The sequence below is a fragment of the Gorilla gorilla genome, chromosome 13 (genome assembly GCF_029281585.2).
Source record: "Gorilla gorilla gorilla isolate KB3781 chromosome 13, NHGRI_mGorGor1-v2.1_pri, whole genome shotgun sequence".
NCBI lineage: Eukaryota > Metazoa > Chordata > Mammalia > Primates > Hominidae > Gorilla > Gorilla gorilla.
Window position 1 is genome coordinate 66,491,757 of NC_073237.2, and position 23,788 is coordinate 66,515,544.

General features: G+C 35.2%; 1 protein-coding gene across 6 annotated transcripts in view; it reads left to right on the forward strand.

Moving 5' to 3' along the window:
* SMC5 (structural maintenance of chromosomes 5) overlaps positions 1-23,788 on the forward strand; it is a 95,974-nt gene that overhangs the window by 8,123 nt on the left and 64,063 nt on the right. For 3 of the 6 annotated variants that reach the window (XM_004048111.5, XM_019034163.4, XM_055350770.2), the window contains exons 3-8: positions 894-946; positions 10,214-10,376; positions 11,387-11,521; positions 13,648-13,788; positions 15,309-15,470; positions 19,082-19,153. In XM_004048111.5, coding sequence (XP_004048159.3) covers positions 894-946; positions 10,214-10,376; positions 11,387-11,521; positions 13,648-13,788; positions 15,309-15,470; positions 19,082-19,153 — 726 coding nt within the window. The remainder of the gene's footprint in view (positions 1-893; positions 947-10,213; positions 10,377-11,386; positions 11,522-13,647; positions 13,789-15,308; positions 15,471-19,081; positions 19,154-23,788) is intronic. The other 3 variants (XM_055350768.2, XM_055350769.2, XM_055350771.2) reach the window with 1 other exon arrangement.

A 23,788-nucleotide genomic window follows, 5' to 3' on the forward strand; every position in this document is an offset into this window, starting at 1 on the left:
TAAGGCTTTTTTTTTTTTTTTCTCCCATCTTTCTGGGACTCAGCTTTATTGTCTATAAAATGAATGTATACTTCAAGGTTGCTTATGAGTATTAAATGAGAAAATACATGTTTAGTGCTTAGCACAACAGTATATAGTAAATGCTTGATAAATGTTAACTGTTGTCATCACTGTCATTATCACTATTAAAAAGATTACTATTTGTGAGGTATATTTTCTACCTTTTTTAATATTTATCGCTTATTTATAGCCTGATTCAAGATCCAGTCTGATTTTTTTAGGCTCAGACTTTGTTTTCGGGCTTAGACTCATAAGCATATAGAAACTAGCACAGATATGTCTGCTTTATCATGTAAATTTCAATTATATTGCTCCTTTTAAAACGATGCTTGGTGGCAATTATATCATTAACAGGATAGGTAATATTAGCGTGGTTGTTAATATTTAACCTGCGCGACTGTAGGAAGTCTTCAATGGTAATAAGAAGCTTTGAGTGCTTAGTGGTTATACTATAGGACCTGTTTTCCCACAGGCATTTTCTCTTCTGTCTGGGTGTTTAATATAGTGGACAAGTACACAGGCTCTGGAGCCAGATTTCCTGGGTTCAGATCCTTTTTCTGGCACTTACTGGCTTTGTCACGAGGTTGGTAAGAGGCTATGGAGTGCATAGGAGTTCGATAAATCTTACCTAATATTATTATTGTTGTTATTTGTGGGAGGGAACAATGGAGGAACCCAGATCTGGGAGAGATACCTTAGAAAGTGACAGGAGCGAACATACAAGTGGTACCTGAAAAAAATCTTGATTTGACAAATAATAATGACTGCTAAATCTCTGATTGTTAACCTGGGAATGTCATTACACAGCTCACTTTTTCTTTTTTATGTCTTAGGTTGGGTTTTTTGTGAAGAGAGGATGTTCTAGAGGCATGGTTGAAATTGAATTGTAAGTGTTAAAAGTGCTAAAACTCCTTTTTCCTATAAAATTCTTAGTTTATATTCATGTTTTCCTGATGATTAGAAAAGAGTATTAATATAGTATTATGGCATAAATATTGGAAATAATATTTAAAGAATACTTAATCCAGATAAGTAAGGGGTTTAAAAAATATATTTTAAAAACTTAAATTGTAGGCTAGCCATGGTGGCTCATGCCTGTAATCCGAGCACTTTGAGGAGGCCGAGGTGGGCAGATCACCTGAGATCAGGAGTTGGAGACCAGCCTGACCAACATGAGGAAGCCCCATCTCTACTAAAAATAGAAAAATTATCCAGGCATGGTGGCACATGCCTGTAATCCCAGCTACTGGGGAGTCTGAGGCAGGAGAATTGCTGGAACCTGGGAGGCAAAGGTTGCAGTGAGCTGAGATGGCGCCACTGCACTCCAGCCTGGGAGACAGAGCTAGACTCTGTCCATGCCTCCTGCCCCCCCCCCAAAAAAAAAAACTTGTGAGAATTTTATTTTAAAAAATTATCAAGGAAATAAGTTTATAGCAGGTAATGAAATAGAACTATACTACTATTAAGTAGTCATGATGAAGTTGCAATATTTTTCACAAATTTAAAGTATCTGGGTTTTTTTTTTTGCTGATCTTGAAAGTAATACTTGCTTGTCTTTAAAAAACGCAAACAATGTAGAAGTGTATAATGTTGAAAATAAAAGCCTTCTTGCCATCATTCCTAATTCTATAAATAACTACTGCTAATAGTTTGGTGAATCTCATGTATGACAAGGACTTGGTACTTCTGTCACCATTTTTTATTTTCTCCCTTATGACACCAATAATTCATCGTAGTATTCTTTTCCCTTGAGCTTGGATATTCTCAATTGGCCATTCTTGGCAGCTATTTTTGATAGACTAGAGTTGATGTTTATGATGAAACCAGTTGACCATCCTTGGTATATATAATTTTAATCCTTTACACATAAATATGCACATTATTTAGGTGATTTTTAGAGACTGTTGCTGTTGGAATATTAGTGGAAAGTTGTGGCATTTTTGAGCTGAAAAGCCTTTAAAGATTAGATAATCTTTAAATAGCCCTACTATTTGATATGAGATGAGGAAAAGCTCTTTTATAAAAAATTACTCAGAAAGTTTTTATTTATATAGAGATGAGAAAGATACACATGGAAGTAAAAAGAAAATAAATTTTGAAATACCCAACTTATTAAAATATAATGATAGAATTTTGTTGAAGAATATAAAATCAAGACCTGAAGAAATGGAGATGCGTGATACGTTCCTAGAAACATAAAGTTAATGTCATTATTAACATGTCAGACCAGGTGCAGTGGCTCATGCGTGTAATCCCAGCACTATGGGAGGCCAAGGCAAGTGATTGCCTGAGTCCAGCAGTTGGAGACCAGCCTGAGCAACATGGCAAAACCCCATCTCTACAAAAAATACAAAAATTAGCCAGGCCTGGCTGCGCACCTGTAGTCCTAGCTACTTAGGAAACTGAGATGAGAGGATCACCTGAGCCTGGGGAGGTAGAGGATGTAGTGAGCCATGATTGTGCCACTGCACTCCAGCCTGGGTGACAGAGTGAGACTCTGTCTGCAAAAAAAACAAAAACAAAAAAAGTCAATCCTTTGTAAATTAATACATACATTTGATACAATTACAATGAGAGTCTCAACAAGTAAGTTTACAAGTTGATTCTAAACTTTATCTTGAAGAATAAATGTGCCAGAAAACCCAAGGAGATTTTGAAAAAGCAAAGTTGTAAATAAGATTTTTGTCTACCACATGTTGAAGTATACTGTAAAGTTGTTGATTTAAAAATAAGCGTGATACTGGTATAGAAGATGAGAGGAGCAGAATGTAGAAACCAGGAACAGATTGAAATGTACATGAGAACTTATTATAAAAGTGGCAGTTTAATTAAGTGTGGGATATTTTAAGAGATAGGAAAAACCAAAGTTGTTTTTGCTATCCTCAAACTCAACACAGCACAGGACACTTCTACACCAGATGTGTGGGGTTTTTTCCCCACACCCTGCAATTCAGTTCAATTCTGACACTGACCAAAAATTAGTGCAGGACCCATAGTTTAGGGGGTGTCACACAGGACTGCCCTCCACTCTATATGCCATTTGTAAGTCTTAGGTTGTGCCCTGTACTTCTGACCAACCAGCTGTAAATTGAGGTTCTCAGGACCCCTTTCTTGGTCCAGTTATTTGCTAGGATGGGAAACACTTAGGTTTACCCATGTATTATAAAGGATACTACAGAAGATGCAGATGATTAGCAAAATACAGGGCGAGGTCTGGAAGGGTCCGGAGTGCAGGAGCTTCTTTCCCCACTTTCCCAGCATATGGATGTGTTCCGTAATCTGGGAGCTCTCTGAAACCCATGGATCAGGGAATTTTATGGAGGCTTCATCACATGGGTATAAGAAACTCAATCTCTAGCCCTGCTTCCCTTCCCAGAGGATGGGGAGTAGGTTGGTGGGGCTGAAGGTTCTAAGTTTCTGTTCATGGCTTTATCTTTCTGGTGACCAGCCCACATCCAGGAGCCCACCAAGAGTTGCCTCATTAGAAAAAGACACACTTGTCACCTAGGAAATTCCAAGGGATTAGGAGTTCTGTGTCAGGAATTGAGGACAGAGACTAAATAATTTTTTTTTTTTTTTTTTGAGACAGAGTGTCACTGTCGCCCAGGCTGGAGTGCAGTGGTGCCATCTCGGCTCACTGCAACCTCTGTCTCCCGAGCTCAAGTGATTCTTCCACCTCAGCCTTCCAAGTAGCTGGTATTACAAGCACCCACCACCACACCTGGCTAATTTTGGTATTTTTAGTAGAGATGGGGTTTCACCATGTTGGCCAGGCTGGTCTTGAACTGACCTCAAGTGATCCGCCCGCCTTGGCCTCCCACAGTGCTGGGATTACAGGTGTGAGCCACCATACCCGGCCTACATATTTCTTAATACAGGCTGAGTATCCCTTATTTGCAATGCTTGGGACCAGAAGTGTTTTGGATTTTGGATTTGTTTTGAGTTTAGAATATTTGCATTATACTTATCGGTTCAACATCCCCAATCTGAAAATCTGAAATGTGAAACACCCCAATGACCATTACCATTGAATGTCATGTTGGCACACAAGAAGTTTTGGATTTTGGAGCATTTCAGATTTTTGGACTAGGGATACTCAACCTGTATATCACAGTATCAGTGTAAATTATTCAAATTGAGCTGTGATAATTATCTTATTATATAACTTTAAAAAAGTTAATTTTTTAAAGATAAATTTAGAGCTTTACCTAACACCCTACACATAAATAAAATTTAAGTATATAAACGTCAAGCACTTTTTCCACGAAGGTTCACATGGCCTTGAGAGTACCAAATGTAAAACAGCTCATCATTAGTTGTTGAAATTATTGCCATTAAACAAGTGTACTAACTGGCCATGTATTCCTTGAGTAGAATGGTGGTTAGAATAATCTCTGGCATGTATTTATGTAGTCATTTTCCAAATATTTATTGAGTACCTATACATTGGGGATACTCTTCCCTCATGGAATTTATAGTTAGGGGCATAAGGAGGGACAGTTAGATAAGTAAAATGTATATTATGTTAGGTGGTGATAAGTGCTACATAGAAAAATAAAGCAGAAAAGGGGGATAGGAGTGACAGAGTGGAGTTTTACAGTTTTAAATAGCCTGATCAGGAAAGATCTCAGTGAGAAGATAGGATTTAAGCAAAGACCTGAAGGAGGGAAGGTAATGAGCGTGGAGATAATTGGGGAAATAATATTTCAGGTATAGAGATTTGCAAATGCTAAGGCTCTAAAGTGGTACCCACAGTGACTGGATCACTTTGAAGGAGGAGAATAGTAAAAGATAAGCTGTGAAAATATCAGGAAGTCAAGCCTGTATTCATTGTAAGGACTTGGCATTTATTTTGCATAAGCTGTGAAGCTGCCTGGTTTTTAGCAGAGGAATGATGTGACGTAACTTAAAAAGTTTAACCAGATTGGGCTGCTATATGGAAAGTAAACTTTAAGAGAGCAAAGGCAAAAGCAAGAATATCAGTTAAGTGACTGATAGAACAACCCTATGAGAGATGATAGCTTATGATTTGCTTTGAATTATATACAGAGTATGGGAGAAGGAGCAAGATATCAGGGAGGACTCCAAGATGTCTGGCATGATTAAGGGTAGAGTTTCCATTAACTGAGGTAGACAGACCTACTGCAGAAGGTTTTGGGAGTAGATCATACATCATTGAACTAAGATGCCACCACTTGTAGCTTCCAATTAAAATTAAACTAGCACAGATAGTTTGAAATGTGCATCCCAGTTTCAGAGATGTTAAAATGTTTTTTTAAAAAAGGAACTTTTCGGAATCAAACATGGTAAAGTTTGAGATGCCTAGTAGATACTCAGGCAGAGCTGGGCACGGTGGCTCATACCTGTAATCCCAGCACTTAGGGAGGCAGAGGCGGGAGGATTGCTTGAACTCAGGAATTCGACCAACCTGGGCAACATAGCGAGACTCCATCTCCACACACACACAAAAAGGTCTGAGATTCAGGTAGAAATGTTTTTAGTGGGCAGTTAGATATATAAACCTGTCATTCCTGGAGAAGTCTGGGCTGAAGATAAACACATTTGGGAAATCATTAGTATTATGATGGATTAAATCACCAATGAAGCAGGGATAGATAAAGGAAAGAAGAGTTCTAAGAACGTATCTGCTGCAGTGCACCGTTTAGAGATTGAACATAGGGAAAACTAGGAAAGGAAACTGAGAGTTGGCTAGTGAGTCAGAAGAATACAGTACTCGGAAACCAGCACTTGGAACAACTTCAGGAGGAGTCAGTTGTCTATCACCTGTGTCTGATACTGCTGATAGGTCAAGTAAATTGAGAACAAAGAGTTTATTATCCGCATTTATTGAGTTGGTCATATCATTTAAGTTGAAGAATTAATTAATTCCCTGATGTTTGCTCAATTTTGCATTCTTAGAATAACCCAGTTTGGTCATAGTTTTTTTGATGTGTTGCTAGATGGGTTTTCTCGTATTTTATTTAGAATTTTTACATCCATATTTTGTTTGTGAAAGATATTTGTAGTTTGAATGTTTGGTTAAGCTTACTGTTTAAAAAAATCTGATGTGTGTTATAGGGTGTCTTGCAAAAAAAAATCATCTGGCTTTTTTTTTTCTAACTATACTGATTTAATTTTTTTCTAACTACTGATTTCATTTATTTATAGTAATCGGTTGCTTAGATTTTTCTGTTTATTCTTGGATTACTGTGGTTATTTATACTTCGTAAAGGATTTTCCCATTTTTCTTAGTTTTAAATTTTATTGACATGAATACCATCCTCTTATTTGAGTTTACTATATATATTATTTTATATAAAACAGTATGTCTTCTAAAAATTGACTTGTCAATTTTAGTAGTTTTTTTCAATGAACTAACTTTTGCATTTGTCGTATATCATGGTTTTCTATTTCATTAATTTCTATTCTTACCTTTACTGATTCTCATTTTTTGAAATGGATATTTATTGCACTAATTTTTAGTCTTGTTTACCCTAATATGAACAGTTAACGTTAAAAATGTCCCACTTACTACTTTAGCTCCATCTCTCAAATTTTAGTATATAGTATTTACTGTTTTTCAGTTCTGAACATTTTCTTTATGAGTTCATAATTAGAAGTTGTTTCTAATTCTAATGTAGTGATTTTCTTATTTTTTAGTGTTGGTTTCTACTTTGATTGTAGTGCAGTTAAATATATAGAGATACTGGTTTTATGTTACTCATCCTTTGAAATGTCTTTCTTTTTGTAGTGAACTTTAGTAATTGTTCTTTGGCTAAAAGAATAAGTTTTCTTTTGTAGATACCTGCAGTGTTCTGTATTTGTGCATTAGTGCAAGTTTATTAGTTATATTGTCAAATCTTCTATATTTTTGCTGATTTCAGTTGTCAGATTGATACCTTAATTACTGTCAAAGGTGTATTACACTATTCCTCTGTGCAGATTTGTGAATTTTCCTTGTCCTGTCAATTTTCACCTTATGTATTTCTAGGACATTATTAGTTGCATCTAAGATTAAAATTGTTTATCTTCTCGCTTAGTCGCCCAGGCTGGAGTGCAGTGGCGCGATCTCGGCTCACGGCAGGCTCCGCCTCCCGGGTTCACGCCATTTTCCTGCCTCAGCCTCCCGAGTAGCTGGGATTACAGGCGCCCGACACTACGCCCAGCTAATTTTTTTGTATTTTTAGTAGAGACGGGGTTTCACCGTGTTAGCCAGGACGGTCTCGATCTCCTGACCTCGTGATCCACCCACCTCGGCCTCCCAAAGTGCTGGGATTACAGGCGTGAGCCACTGCGCCCGGCCGTGAATTCAACTTTCTGTTGTTAGGTACTGACTTCTATCTTTCTTTTGCCTTAAAGTCCGTTTAGTTTGCCATTAATGTAGTTAGCAGCTTTTTTTTTCCCCAGTATTTTTCTAGTTGTCTTTTTTCATTCATTTCATGTTTTTAATATCTTTTGTTACCTGATTTAAACTAGTATAGCTGTATTATTTTTTCTGGAGTCTTTTAAGCAAAGTATATAATCAATTTACAAATATATGTTTGAACTTATTTTTCCTGTCTTATTCTCTGCTTTTTATTTTTCACACTCTTCAGCATTTCTTTTCTTTCTTGCTTTTGTTGGATATTTGTTTCATTTTTCCTTCTCTTTTGTCTTGGAAATTATGTACTCTTTTAGTGGTTACTGGAATTTTAGCAGGTATACTTGTTGGAGTCCAGACTTAATATCTGTCTTCCTGCTAAACAAAGATTTTACAGTACTTTGTTCTTAATAACTTCTCTGAACTTACATGCTTTTAAAGTTCTATCTTTTTAAAACTCCTCAAAACATTATTATTAATATAATATAGTTATATTAATTATGCTATCAGTGTTTGTTTAGAATTACCTCAGATATTTCTGTTTTGCTTTTCATTCCTTCTTACATTTCTGATTTTCTCTCTGGGATCACTTTCTGCCAAAAGGATATTTGAAGTTTTCTTTTATGAGAGTTTTCTGTTGGAGCACTCGTTTTTAATCTGAAAATGATATTATTTAGCTCTAAATCTTGAAAGATGTGTTTCATGGATATAACATTCTATATTGACAGGTCTCTTTTCTCATATTCAGAGTATAGTATAATATCATTGCTGTATTCCTTTTTTTGTTGTTTTGTTTTTGTTTTTGTTTTGGTGATGGGGTCTCACCCTGTCATGATCATGACTCACTGCATCCTTGACCTCCTTGGTTCAAGTGATCCTCCTGCCTCAGTCTACAGGCACTGACCACCATGCCCAGCTTTTTAAATTTTTTTTATTTTTTGTAGAGAATGGGGTCTCACTGTGTTGCTCAGACAGGTCTCGAACTCCTAGGCTCAAGTGATCCTCCCACCTTTGCCTTCCAAAATACTGAGATTACAGGCGTGAGCCACCACATCTGGCCTGATTGTTGTCTTCTAATGTGAATCTGATCTTAGTTTATTTGAATCATTCTCTTTTTCTCATTGTTGTCTTCTGATGTGAATCTGATCTTAGTTTATTTGATAGTAATCATTCTCTTTTTCTGAAGATGCTTATAAACTCATTTCTTTTTTTAAGTATGTTTCATATATATTTAGGTGTGGATTTATTTTTTATTTACTTCTTGGTTTTAATGACACTCTTAAACCTACGGTTTGGTGTCTTTCATCAGTTTTGGAAAGTTCTTTTTTATTATCTCTTTAAATATTGCCATTGACCCATTCTCTGTCTCCTAGAATTCTTATTAGACATATTAGGCTCTCTTAGTCATCCAAATATCTTTCATATTTTTCATTTATCATTCTGCATTATGTTATTTCCGCTAGTGTTCTTGATGCTTTGTCTTCTTGTGTGTTTGTAGCGAACTACTCTTCTTAGAACTTTATCTGTGTTAATTCTTTTAAGGTAACATAGATTCCGGCAGAGGAAATTATTAACTTCTGCCAGAGACCATTGAATACTTTCAATTCAGAATCACAATGTACAGAATTCTCAGCTTGTGGTGGTAGCAGTGAAGTATTTCTAGTTTACCTTACAGTGAGGGTATATCGCTTAGATATGGCTTTCTATTGGACTCTCCACCTTGGATAGCTGTGGGCTTTGTCTGTTTTTGTCCTTTACCAGCAGATCATCAAAATGAATCCTCAAGATCACTTGATTGGGCGAATGCCTTCAAGATGAAAGCCAATTTTATTTTTCCACTCTGGGTTTTCACCTATACTAGGATGTTAGCCAGAATTCCTTACTTTCATGCTAACTGATAAATTCATTTATGAAGATGTTTTAATATTTTATTATTTTTAGTTGTTTACAGCAGGAGGATCAGTAAGGGTACTTTATTAGTCATTCTGCTGGAAATGAAAGTTTAAAACTACTTCCTTTAAAGTCGTAAAATCTTACTGTTTCAAGTGGTCTGGTTACAATATAATCTATATATACAACATTCATAAGTTATTATTGTCATTTAGCAATTGGATACCAATAATTTATCTTTCCGCCACATGCTGCTGAATCCCAGTGAAGAAGATGGATGAATAGATGGGAGGTGTGGAGCAGTAGTACTTCTAAAAGCGAGAAATAAGTAAATACCCTTCTTTCAGATTCTGTATTGCTAAATGTTCCTTTATATCCCTGTGATGTAATCCTCTCTGAATTTAGAGTGGAGAACATGGTGAGGAATCCATGGGCTACCTGTATGGGTAGTTTTGATTTCTGGAAATGCCACGAGTCAGTTTTCATTCATATGTTTTCTGAGCAGGGGGAGTTTCAAGGTTTAACTGCTCTACCCTTTAATATACAAACACATTTTGAATTGCAGTCAATGCATGTGATTGAAGAATAGCATAGTAATTAAAGGATAAACAACTCCAGCTATGTGACTCCTCTAGTAGTGTTTATGAATTAGTGTTCACATTTGCTTTAATTTTAACAGTTTAAATAATTTTGAATGTTGAGTAAGTAACTGATGTGGTCACTTATGGCATTATGACTAATAAAATGCCAAAGTTTCCTTCTTGAGGGGCCAAAATATCAAAAGGAGTAAAAATCATAATAATTCTATCTGGCACCTTTTGTGCAAGAGAATTTTGGGAATTTTATTTCTAAACTAATGTATATATTTTGAATATAAAGATTCTTAAATTATTTTTTAATTAGGTTCAGGGCTTCTGGAAATCTTGTGATCACCCGTGAGATTGACGTGGCAAAAAATCAGTCCTTTTGGTTCATCAACAAAAAATCTACAACCCAGAAAATAGTGGAAGAGAAAGTTGCAGCCTTAAATATTCAAGTGGGGAATCTTTGCCAGTTTCTCCCTCAGGTATGAGAGAAATAAATGTAAAGATGGGAAAATTTTGTATATAGTGTTTCCTTTTTATGCCGTAGAAGGGATATCATAATGACTGCTATTTAAATTGAACATAGCACTCTTACAGTTCTTTGTAAAGGTAGCATTTCATCACTTAGAGTATAATGTTATTAATTTGTAGTAATTTGGAAAATTTCAATTAGTAAAAAAGTCTAAATTAGAGTATTTTGAAATAAAGTATTATTTTTGAAGTTCAGAGAGTGGCTCAGATAGCTATGTGCTTCTATTTGTAGACCCTTAAAATGTTGTTAATGAACAACTTTTTAGTCAGTTTTTGTTCGTATACATTATACATATATTTGAGTCTACAAAATATTTGATATAATAAAACTCCTATATTTATAAGTATACCTTCTAAAATCTTGTTATAGTTTATTAAACATAAAAAATGCCAATAATGTATGTTAAATGTTAGTCATATTACCTCTTAAATTTGACTTTGAATGCTGTCTAATGACAGCATTAACTAATATTAATTTCTTTTTTGTTCAGAAACACAATGATGATTTCATAATGAGCAAATTAAATAAAACTTCAACATTTTTAAAAGCTTTTTATTTAACACTTACCAGCTGATGTCAGATTATCTCCAGAAGTAGATGTTTGAAATTGCCTTTTTTTTTCTTTTTAAACCCTCTAACATTTCAACTGATATGTAATAGACAGTGATCATTTTCATCTTGGGACTATATGTTCTTTTATTCCCAAACTTTTATTATACATATGTAAACATTTCAACCTTGAAATATTGGCACAGAAAATTTTTAAAGATGATCAAAAAGGTAACAGTTTATATCCTAAGTTTATCTTCATTATTCTAAAGAATAATGCACAAAAGGTTTATATCTCAAAGGTTTTTTTAAATGAGTTTCACCTTGACAAGTGTAAGCGTTGAGTGAAATACATTTTGAAGATATATGTAAATGAATGATAGTTGCTGATATTTAATTTTTGTGCTCTAGGACAAAGTTGGAGAATTTGCTAAACTCAGCAAAATTGAACTCCTCGAAGCCACTGAAAAGTCAATTGGTCCCCCAGAAATGCACAAATATCACTGTGAACTCAAAAACTTCAGGGAGAAAGAAAAACAGCTCGAGGTACTTTAAAATAGACAACTCATTTGTATTGTTTCTTATTGATTTCTGTATCTCAGAACATGGGAGAGAGAGTAGTAGTATTGATTCACTGAGTGAATTCGTATTTGTGATTTTTTTTCAGTTAGGATTGTATTGCTAATATCAGTTAAAGTGACAGAGTGAGAATGGATCTAATAATGTGAAGTTTAAAAAGGTTGACTATTTCAGCAAATACGTATTACTAATTGAATTTTTAAGGAACCAGTAACAGTATTATAAAAAAAAAATTATCTCAGGAAGTTATTCTTTCATTCATTCAATATCTATTAAACACCTACTATGTGCCAGGCACTGTGTAAGGCTTTGAGTAATAGAAGAGATATCATGTGCCATTTAATATAGCACTTCCGTTGAACCAGTTCTCTCATGTATTTTTTTCAGTCACATGAGGGTAGACTTTGGAAGAGAATTACACATTTAGTTGGAATGTTGGTTATTTTCACCATTAATAAACATAAAAATGTACTTTTATAGCATATCCTTTGTAAAGGTGTTTTATTTAATGGATCTTTTTTCTACATCCCAGCAACTAAAATAAATACAGTAAATTTTCATAATAAGAAATCTTTTAGTCTGGGTGTGGTGGCTCAGACCTGCAATCCCAATACTTTGGGAGACTGATTCGGGAGAATCGCTTGAGTTCAGGAGTTTAAGACCAGCCTGGGCAACAGGGAGACCCTGTCTCTACATGAAAAGAAATGAGAAAAGTTAGCCAGGCATGGTGGCGCACACCTGTACTTCCCGCACTTGGGATGCTAAGGTGGGAGGATTGCTTGAGCCAAGGAGGTCAAGGTTGCAGTGAGCTGTGATTGCACCACTGCATTCCAGCCTGGGTGACAGAGCGAGACCCTGTCTCAAAAAAAAGGAAATCTGGCTGGGTGTGGTGGCTCACGCCTGTAATCCCAGCACTTTAGGAGGCCAAGGCAGGTGGATCACCTGAGGTCAGGAGTTTGATACCAGCCTGGCCAACATGGTGAAACCCTGTCTCTCCTAAAAATACAAAAATTAGCCGGGTGTGATGGTGGGCGCCTGTAATCCCAGCTACTTGGGAGGCTGAGACAGGAGAATCGTTTGAACCTGGGAGGCGGAGGTTGGAGTGAGCCGAGAACACGCCATTGCACTCCAGCCTGGGCAACAAGAGCGAAACTTCATCTCAAAAAAAAAAAAAAAGGAAATCTGTTTTTAATTTTAGGTTCAGGGGTACATGTGCAGGTTTGTTATATAGGCACATTGTGTCACGGGTTTGGTGTGTCACCCAGGAAATAAGCATAGAAATCTTGTAACCAATTGCTTTCTCTTAAACTGTGACTTTATATACTTAATAATATGTATTTTACTGTAATTAAATGTTATTTTTTACCTTTGTCCACCAGACAGGGAAAAAAATGTTTTTATTATACTTATTCAAAGTGAATAATCAAAGGAGTTGTTCTGAGCTTTTTATAGTTATTTTAGCTTCAGATATTCTGTTCTTTTACCTTTCTGTATGTCAAACAAATACTTTCACTTGAAACACTCACCTACACTCTTGACCATCCGCTGAAAGAAAACAAGCATACAAGCATATATTCTACTAGGTTCTGAGTACATCTTTGTATTTATTAATTGACACCATAAAGGCTAATTCTTAGCTTTCTTTCATCTCGTTTCTAAGACCTTTCAGTCATGAGTGTTCATTTAACATCCTAATCCTAGTATTACTATTTTTCATTTGTATATCACTTTTACAGCTTTTGTTTAGCTTTCATTTATATTAAGTGAATTGCTTCTACCCTTCAAGTGGATGCAGCAGATATTTGGGCAAGAAGAGCCTGGGCTCAGATGTGACAGGGCTTCTTTACAGTTAGGACTAATAAATTGTAGACCCTAGACCAGAACTTGGGTATGAATGTTGCTTTTACACAGGTTTTAGGTGTTTTGTTGAGACAGGGTCTCACTGTTGCCTAGGCTGGAGTCTACATAGTTCTTAAGAACTCCTGTGAATTCTTTATTGTGAAATTTTGCCATTGTTTATTTTTCATTGTTAAAAGATGTGACCTGTTGTCATTTTTCTGTCAAACTGATTGTTCAACATATATTTATTGTAGACCTCATGCAAAGAGAAAACTGAGTATCTACAGAAAATGGTTCAGAGGAATGAAAGATATAAACAGGATGTGGAGAGGTTCTACGAACGGAAGCGACATTTAGATTTAATTGAGATGCTTGAAGCAAAAAGGCCATGGGTGGTAAGTCATAATTTTTAGAGGCAAAGTAGGTGTTTCTTTAAGTAGCAGAGTAATTATGATGAAAGTATTAGTTACTGTGTATTCAAGTTAGGTGCTTCTTTTTCATTTTTGGCTTTATATGTTATACATAATAAAATTCATGTCTTTTTTTTTTTGAGACAGAGTCTTGCTGTGTCTGCCATGCTGGAGTTCAGTGGTATGATCTCGGCTCACTGCAACCTCTGCCTCCTGGGTTCAAGCGATTCTCCTGCCTCAGCCTCCCAGTAGTTGGGATTATAGGCATGTGCCGCCACACCTGGCTAACTTTTTTTTTGTATTTTTAGTAGAGACAGGGTTTCACCATGTTGGCCAGGCTGGTCTTGAACTCCTGACCTCACGTGATCTGCCCCCCTCGGCCTCCCAAAATACTGATTACGGGCGTGAGCCACCGCGCCAGGCTTTCTTTTACTAGTTTATTACCTTAGCTGTGTGCTAGTTATTACTGTTTAATAAATAATAATTAACACAGTGCTCTTAATTCTTCCACATTTTAGTCCTCAACAGATAGTTTTTGATTGTTGTTTTAAAGATGTTAATGATCAGAAAATTAAATCTTTGGGTGTCCTCAGTCAGGTCACTGAGAATTTATTAAGACTACAGTTCGGGTTAAAGATTCAATTCCCTCATTGCATTACTTTATAATTGGTAGAACAAAATAGGTAAGAAAGTTTTGTAGTGTTTGTTCGAAGGTTAGAATGGAAATAACTGTTACTTGCTTGAAAGAGTATTTGTGGCATTCTTGTTCTGTCTTCCCCCTTCTACCTACCCTATTCCATCATTTCATGATTCTTAAATTTTCCTTTCTTCAGCTTTTCTAAATTTTATTTTTCCTGTGTCCATTATTACTGCTTCACTCACTTTGTCTTTTGATTTTCCTTATTTTTTCTAAGATTGATTTACCTTTTTTCATTTTTCTTCTTTTTTGATTTACTCATATGTTTATTTTTTCTTTTCTTACCATCATCCCATTCACTCTTATATAATGTTGTGTTAGTGTGCCACTTAATTTTTTTTTAGCAAATACTCCTATGACATGACAGGCATCACTTTCACCTACATGCTGCTTTTTATTTTTCTTCTGACCCATTTTCATTTTGTTTTTTTTTTTTTCATTTTTATCCTTTATACTTGAGTTTCTTTTGCTTCTTTATACATCCCTGTATCTCTTCTTTATTGACAGATTAGAGGTAAGTCACATTTTCATAGCCATTAGGATATGTTTCAGATAACAGGATGGAAGTCCGAGAATCTGAACTGGTGATAGAAATAAACGCTTAGTGATTATCAGGACTGTTATTAAATCATTACACTGGTATATACTATTTCTGAAGTTGTCCCAGAGGACAAATTTACATTAATAAACCTGTTTTGATATCAAAACAATCTTTTCTTACATTTGGTTTCTGCCTGTATCTTGATTTTTAGTATATGTGTTAGTTTAAGGTAGGGCATTAACTTCTGTTTGTTGAATTATTTGCAAGGAATATGAAAATGTTCGTCAGGAATATGAAGAAGTAAAACTAGTTCGTGACCGAGTGAAGGAAGAGGTCAGAAAACTTAAAGAAGGGCAGATTCCTATAACACGTCGAATTGAAGAAATGGAAAACGAGCGTCACAATTTGGAGGCTCGAATCAAAGAAAAGGTACTTTTTGGTTTCAATTTTGGATTATCTGAATTTTATTTTAGCAAATATAAAAAATATTTTGCAGGTGTTTGAAAATATTTTCAAGGGTTTTCTTGTATCTTTCATTTCTTAAGTTTTTTAACCAGGAAATCTGCCACCGTAGGATTTTCAAGGACATACTTATTACTGTGGAAGTGTTGCTACTTTATAGGACTTCCAAGATATAAAGAGAGAAAAGTGAAATATGATTTTTTTTAGGTACAAGAGGATTCATAGTGGTATTCCTGGAAACACTGAGCTCTTTTTGTGAATATATTATACATCTGCTTTGTAATTATACACCCTTTTGAAGGAGGGCAATATAGAAAATCTGATGTTTTTGGAATAGATAATAGAATAATATTCCCTGTATTTTAAAAGTATAACTAGATATTTTTTATGACTATGGCTTCTAACCTTCGGTGGATTTTGAAGTTAGAGATTATTTGAGAATTGTTTTAATTCCTGCTTCTAAAATAACGCAGTATAGGCAGATCCAAAATCGTGCATGAGATTTTGGAGATTCATGGATGCACTGAAGTCAAGGTATTGACCCCTACTTAAGAACCTCTGATATGGCTGGGCACAGTGGCTCATGCCTGTAATCCCAGCACTTTGGGAGGCTGAGGCGGGCGGATCAGTTGAGCTCAGGAGTTCAAGACCAGCTTGGCCAACATGGTGAAACCCTGTCTCTATGAAAAACACAAAAAAGTTAGCCAGGCATGGTGGTGTGTGCCTATAGGTCCCTGCTACTCGTGAGGCTGGGGCAGGAGGATCACTTGCGCCTACGAGGCAGAGGTTGCAGTGAGCTGAGATCGTGCCACTGCTCTCCAGCATGGGTGACAGAGCGAGGCCCTATCTCAAAAAATGTATATAATAATAAAAATTTAAAAATAAATCAAAAAAATGAAGAATCTCTGATATAAATTGTTAGTTGGCTCAAATATGTAGAATTATTTGTAATTAGACCAGCGGAATTTATGCTATATATAGGTTAATTTTATGAAACCAGAAAACCATTCACAATCTTTGTGTACTGTATACCCCTGATGTTGGCCACTGTGCTTGAAGATGGGTGTCAGTGATGGTAAAGGGTGGATCTTAGCCTGGCACTGCTATTGGGAAAAAATTGTATGAAACATGATTTCTGCTATTGAAAGATCATTTAGGAGACAGTGTGTTATGAACTTAGCATTTTTTTTTATAGGCATATTTTTAAAGGTTTTAAAGATCGTGTTTTATTCTCGTGAATATGCTACTCCAGGGTTTTTGTTACTGAATTTAAGATTGCCATTTATACAGGTTTGACTAATATAAGTTTCATCTTTTGTTTGTAAAAAAAAGAAGTTATGTGGAGCTCTTCAATTTTGAGATGTGATTGTACTTTTCTCTTTTTAGGCACCTGAAAGTCAGAAAAATGACTTCTTGAGCTAGATTGTACCAGATACTATGTTGAGCAGTGTCTACTGAGTGAGAAAGGCCATATCTAGGAATATAAAGTAAACTTTGTAACAGAGGAAATGAATCAACAGTTTTGACTTTGCTACTATCATGTGGGAAAAGCTCCACTATATCTTAATTCTAATACAGGTTAAAGTGAGTTAAAATTATTGCACTCAAGTCCAGAAAATTAAACAGTTACTAAGATCAGATAAAGATTTTAGGGCTTGATTAGATCTGATTCTGAAAAAGCGTTGCCATTGGTCATTTTAAATGTTACGGGGAAAAGGAATTGTAGATATTATCTAGACAAGCCCCCTCATTTTATTGTTACAGATACTGAATACCAGTGATAACACGACTTCCTCAAGGATATGAAACTAATAATTGGCAGTCATTGTTATGTTAATGATGGTTGGTTGTAGTTAAGTTGTGGATTTGTAATTGCTTTTTTTGGTTCTTGAATTTTCTGTTACTGTAAAACTACTTTTGTAGTGGAAAATATGTACATAATAAATTTCAGATCTCTTAATTAAGGAAACATATTTAACCCTTTGTTTTGTCTATTTATAACAGAAGCCCAGCTATTGTTATATTAGGCTCATTGTCAAACATCCATGAGCCTAATTTATTTATGTGAAAATCTGCATGGCCTAAGATGTTTTAGAATTATTTTCCTAAAGAAATAATTCTGAAATGGTACCTTATGTCAGTCTATAGTAAAAGTAGTTATTAGCACCCATAGCCTTGCAACAGAACACAGTGGTTAATTTTGTTTAATATTCATGCTGTTCTTCTTCCTGCTCGTTCTGTTCCAGCAGAAAACTTTTTCCAATACTTGTAATTTTTATTTTTTTAATTCCAGGCAGGTGATAAAGTGTTATGGACAGGGCATAGCTTTTGAGTCACACAGACCTGTATTTTAAATCCTCACTCAGCTGTCTGACCTTCAGCAAATGGTTTAGTCTCTCTGAGTTTTAGTCTCCTCAGTCAGGTGAGGACAGTAATAGTAATCTTTATCTTACATGATTAGCATGTATGATTTAAGCATACATACATCAGTGTTACTAGCATCAGAAAATTAGTTTTCGTCTATCAGAAGAAACTATTGTCTCTTGGCATCAGAGATCCACCAGAGACATGATTTCCTAGGAGGGCTCACAGCTAAGATTTATTACAGCAAAAGGATGCAAAACAGTCAGGAAAGGGAAAATGCCCTGAGGACAAAGTCTGGAAGAAACCAGGCACAAGCTTCCAAGGGTCCTCCCCAAAGAAATCACACAGAATGTGCTTAATTCTTCCATCATCAAATTATGACAACATTTTTAAAGTCCTGTCTACAAGGGAAGTGCATTACAGACTCAGCACCCAAGGTTTTTATGGGCTTTAGGCAACTAGGCCTTCTAGCAGCATGTTCTTAATTTCCAGAATGCAAGAAGGAAAGCAGATGTTCTGCATCAGCCACATTGTTTGTACAAACACACACAGTGAGCCACTCTTATCAGTTAGGAAATGGTAGAAACACTCCCAAAATCCAAATTTCCAGACAACAACCAAGGACCGACCTTGCAAACAAGCCTTTCCAAGAATAGTAGTCTTAGTCTATAATGTTGTTTTCTGTATAGCCCTGTTTTCTACTATGTTTGAATTACATATTATACGTGTTAATGATGTGTAATATGTGTCTATAATATGTATGTGTTTTATGTGTTAATGAAAAATATCAAGGAGGTAGCATATGTGGTATGATAGAACTCTGCATTTGAAATCAGACCTGATTTTTTATAATTAGGTTCCATTTTTTAGCTATGTATACAGGTTACTTGGCCTCTTTTGAGCCCTACCAGTCAGTAATATTTGTCCTGATTATCCTGTAGGGTTGTTTTTAGGATCAGATGAAATAAGACAGGAAGATAAACGTAAAGAGAAAAAACATGCATGCGTATTACTGCAACTGTTTATTAATATCATTAGGAATAACCTTTTATAGACTTGCAAATAACTGTTGGTATTTTGTTGATAATTATGGATTTTGCTTGATATAAATTGTTGTGGGTTAACTCGATATTTGAATGGGCAGGGCCATATAATTTGCTTGCATGAGTTTTTAACTAGCTGTCCCCCCTTCCCCCCCCGGTTTAATTTTACAGGCAACAGATATTAAGGAGGCATCTCAAAAATGCAAACAGAAGCAAGATGTTATAGAAAGGAAAGATAAACATGTAAGGTTTCATACTAAAATTTTTATTACATTAAAGTTTGCTCTAACTTTTGTTTTCAAATACAGATTATGAGACAGATTCTTGTTGGGGAATGGCCAAGATCCTCTGCATTCTCTATTTCTTAATCCGAGGGAAAGTAAGATTTGGAAGTATAGTAGTTGCTCAGAGGACAATTGTGAAAAATTTCTCAAAACTACTGGCAGCTGTGCCTTATGATCTTTGTAGCTGGGTGGCTGTAGTTTTTTAATAGGATAATGGTGGATTTGGTTACCTTAACAGCAAAAACTAAGTTCTAAGGGATTTATTCTGTTGTTGTTTAAAACACAGAAATAGACCTTTTATTTTGAAAAATCAGTGATGACGCTTATGTAGAAAATGCGTATGTACCTTTATGCATGATTGAAATTAATGAGACAAAGTATACTTAAACTATGGAACTTTTCGTCTTTTTTTTTTTTTTTTTTTTTTTTTTGAGACAGGGTCTCTGTTACCCAGGTTGGAGTACAGTGGTGTGATCTTTGCTCACTGCAGCCTCCGCCTCTCAGGCTCAAATAATCCTCCCACCTCAGCCTCCTGAGTAGCTGGGACCACAGGTGCATGCGACCACACCCAGGTACTTTTTTGAATTTTTGTAGAGATGGGTTTTTGCCGTGTTGCCCAGGTTGGCCTCGAACGCCTGAGCTCAAGCTGTCCACCTGCCTTGGCTTCCCAAAGTGCTGGGATTACAGGCATGAGCCACTGCCCCTGGCTGGAACTTTTTATCTTTATTATATTTTTATTGTTGAGTTTTACCCTGTTTTGATATAATCTTGGTTTATAGCTCCAATTTCTAGAAATGAAGACACTTACATTGTAAAACTTTAGCCTACTGCAGGTAATTTATTGCTAAGGAAAAATCTTGTTTCAATTTGTGGTATCCTGTTGTTTTTTGATATGTGCAGCTTCTCAATCTGAGAATATAAATTAAAAGTTTTTAAAGTTTTTTTTCCTTTATAATATTGTTTTTTCTTAGTAGATTTTTGTTTCTTTTCTTACTTTGGTTTCTTGCTTTCTTCCTGGAGTCTCTCCTTGTTTATCTGAGAATCTTTGGTTCTCTTTATGGTTAAAAGTAAGGCATTAAAAGGCTGATTACAAATTTTTCGTGCGTGGGTGGGCCTGACGACAAAATTATGTTAGGATGATTAGGTAAGAAAGTGGGCTCTTTTGCTAACAGATGCCCAAATATATGTGTGTTTCTATTCTTCAGGACCATTCTGAGACTAGGTTTTGAAATTACCTGCCTTGGGGGTAGACATGTAACTTCAAGCATTTCTGGTGGTTGAAGCATTGTGTTAATCTCCTAGTTCTCAGCCTCACCCCTTTTTCTATCCCTTTATTTTAAGTCCCAGGCGGCTCATTTAATTTCTCCAAAGAATTAACCACTAATGTTCACAGAAGCATCTTGGTTGTCAGTGTTATGTGCTTAGGGTTGTGTATGTTGGGGAAAGGGGATTGGGATAAGAAGGAGGATATGAATAATTGCATTCTATGTGATGTTGTTTCTACTTGGCATTTCCTAGTCCTAAGAATTTCTGGGGTTTTTATTTTTTAGAAGGAATAATCAGTTCTTCACATCCCTTTTTCACTCACCCTTTACACTATGGTTCCTATAATATACTGCTAAATTTGTTATTTGTTTTTCCATCTTCTAAGTATTTATTAAACTTTCCATTTAGTGATCTCTCTTCCCTTTCTTTTGTCCTCATGGGATGGATCCCTTTTTACTCCATTCCTATTATTTTATTAGGGTTAGGCAGAAAAACACATAAAACTCATCCTGTATCCCCAGACACAAATACAAAGTTGGTAGATTGCCTCATGTTGAACTTCCCTTATATTCCTGTCATAAATTTTAATTGATGTTTTAATATACTGCTGTATTCAACTATAAAATTTTGTATTTAGAATATTTTGAACTGTGTGAGATTGGCCTATAATTTTAATTTTTGTTCTATTCTTAACTGGTTTTGTTTTCAGGCTTATGCAGACCCGGTAAATAATTTAATACTCTTGGATCAGTTTCAATCGTTTATATTTCTTCTCTTCCTATCACTGATATTTGTGTATCCATTTTTTCCCCCTTATCATATTTGCCAGGGCTTGTCACTTTGTAAGTCTTTTCAACTAATTTTTTTTAAAAATCAACTTTATTTTTTGTTGACTATTTAATAATTTCCTCTTTCTTAATTCATTTTTCTGCTTTGAGTATTTTTTAACGTTCTTGAATAGTAAAAAGTGTGTTTCTTTTATTTTTCATCTTTCCTAATTTTTAATAAATGCATTGTAGGATATAAATTTTTGGGCATCATTTGGCTACATCTCACGTGTGTTGATTAGTAGGCTCTTTGTTTCAGTTTAAGATATTATAATTTTTATTTAAATGTTTTCATTTGAGGTTACCTAGCAATTCTTATTGTTTTAATTTCTATGGATATGGAATTTTTTAGGCTTTTAAAAAATGTCAAATTCTACTTAACACTGCTTTATGGTCAATAAATGTGGCCTTATGACTTTTTTAAAGAATTTTTTGAGACTTTTTTTTGGCTTTTATTGTATGTTTGATTTTTGTACCTATTCTTCATGTATTTGAAAAGAATGTGCATTCTGTCTTCAGGTGTGGAGATATGTATACACACACATACATACATACGTTAGAATAGGCTTACTATAATTATATATACTTGTATGTTCTACTTTTTTGTTAACCTACTTGATTTAGTTTTTTTTGTTGTTGTTGTTGTTATTGTTATGAGACAGAGTCTTGCTCTATCTCCGAGGCTGGAGTGCAGTGGAGCAGTCTTGGCTCACTGCAGCTTCTGCCTCCCCGGTTCAAGCGATTCTCCTGCCTGAGTCTCCCAAGTAGCTGGGACTACAGGCATGCACCACCACGCCTGGCTAATTTTTGTATTTTTAATAGAGACAGAGTTTCACCATGTTGGCCAGGCTGGTCTCAAAGACCTGACCTCAAGTGATCCACCTGCCTTGGCCTCCCAAAGTGCTAGAATTACAAGTGTGAGCTACCGCACCTGGCCTGATTTAGTTATTTTTAAGGTGTCAGTATCTCCTTCTATGAGTATAGGTTTGTCTGTTTTTCCTTGTAATTATATCAGTTTTTGCTTCCTAGATTTTAAAGCTTTCTTATTTTGTTTTTATTTCTGTACCATGTTTTAGTTTATGTGCTGTAAATAATACTGGGTTTTGTTTTGAAATTTTTTTCAATTTGATGGCAAATAAAGGAGTTTAAACAGATGAAGAAGTTTAAACAGTTCACATTTACTGTTATGTTTTCTACTTATTATACTTTTTACTTGATTCTTCCTCTCTTTCTATTTTCTGTTGCTGTTAACCAAGGTTTTCTCATTCTATTTTTTATTCTATAGGTTGAAAGTTAAATTTAGTCCTAGTGATTATCTTAAAATTTTAAGTGACACATTTCTAACAAAAGAGTTCATCAGTATCTTTATTCTCCCATCTAATTAAGAAAAAAAGATTAGGAAGCTTATACTTTCTCTTCCTGTAATCCCATGTCAGTATCATCAGAAATTTGACTTGTGGTTATTTAAAATATTATTATTATTATTATTATTATTATTATTATTATTTTACTGCCAGTATTGACATGTTGGGTATCTCTAATATGAAATCTAAAAATGCCCCAAAACCCAAAACCGTTTTGAGTGTGTTGACCTGATGCTCAAAGGAAATGCACTTTAGAGCATTTTGGATTTCTGGATTAGGGAAGCTGAACCTGTAAGTATAATGCAGATATTCAAAGGTCTTAAAAAATTTGAAATCCAAAACACTTCTGGTGCCAAGCATTTTGGATAAAGGATAATCAGCCTGTGTTTAGATTTAATGATATGTTTTGTTGGTTTATTTGATCGTGTTGCTTTTGTATTATACTTCCTCTGGCTTGCTAGGAAAGGAGAAATAAAGAGTTCTCTTTTGACTAAAGTTCCATCCTTTTACTTTAAGCCTATTTGTGTCTTTGAATCTAAAATGTGCCTCTTGTAAACAGTAGATAGTTGGGCCATGATTTTTTTGGTCCTCATTAGCAAAAAACCAGATATTGCAGAAAGGAGGGGCTTGTTATGAGTAATAAAAGACATTCCTGTCACTGAGAAAATTCCAAGGGTTTTAAGAATTCTGTGCCAAGAACCTAGGACAAAGACTAAATATATATGTTTATACCACAATAGTTCTTTTATATTGGATAGGAAGAAAAAAAAGTTATAAAGAACAAAATACATTTATGTTATGTTTTACATTTATCTATTTAATTACCTTTGCGGGTTCTCTTGATTTATTTGTGTAGATTCAGAGTACTGTCTAGGGTCCTTTCATTTCAGCCTTAAAGATGCCTTTTAGTATATCTTGTAGGGGAGGTTTCTTTTAGTTCATTGAACATATTTAAAATCGCTGTTTTAATCCTTTTCCTATTTAGAAAAAAAGTACGTGTGCTCACTGCCAGCACTCGTTTAATTTTACATAAACACACTCTGAGGCTTAACCAAATCTGACTGAGTTTCAATGTGAAAGTAAGCACCGCCAGCAAGTATTCTCAGGGCAAACAGAAAAAGGGTTAAAGCCCCTTTG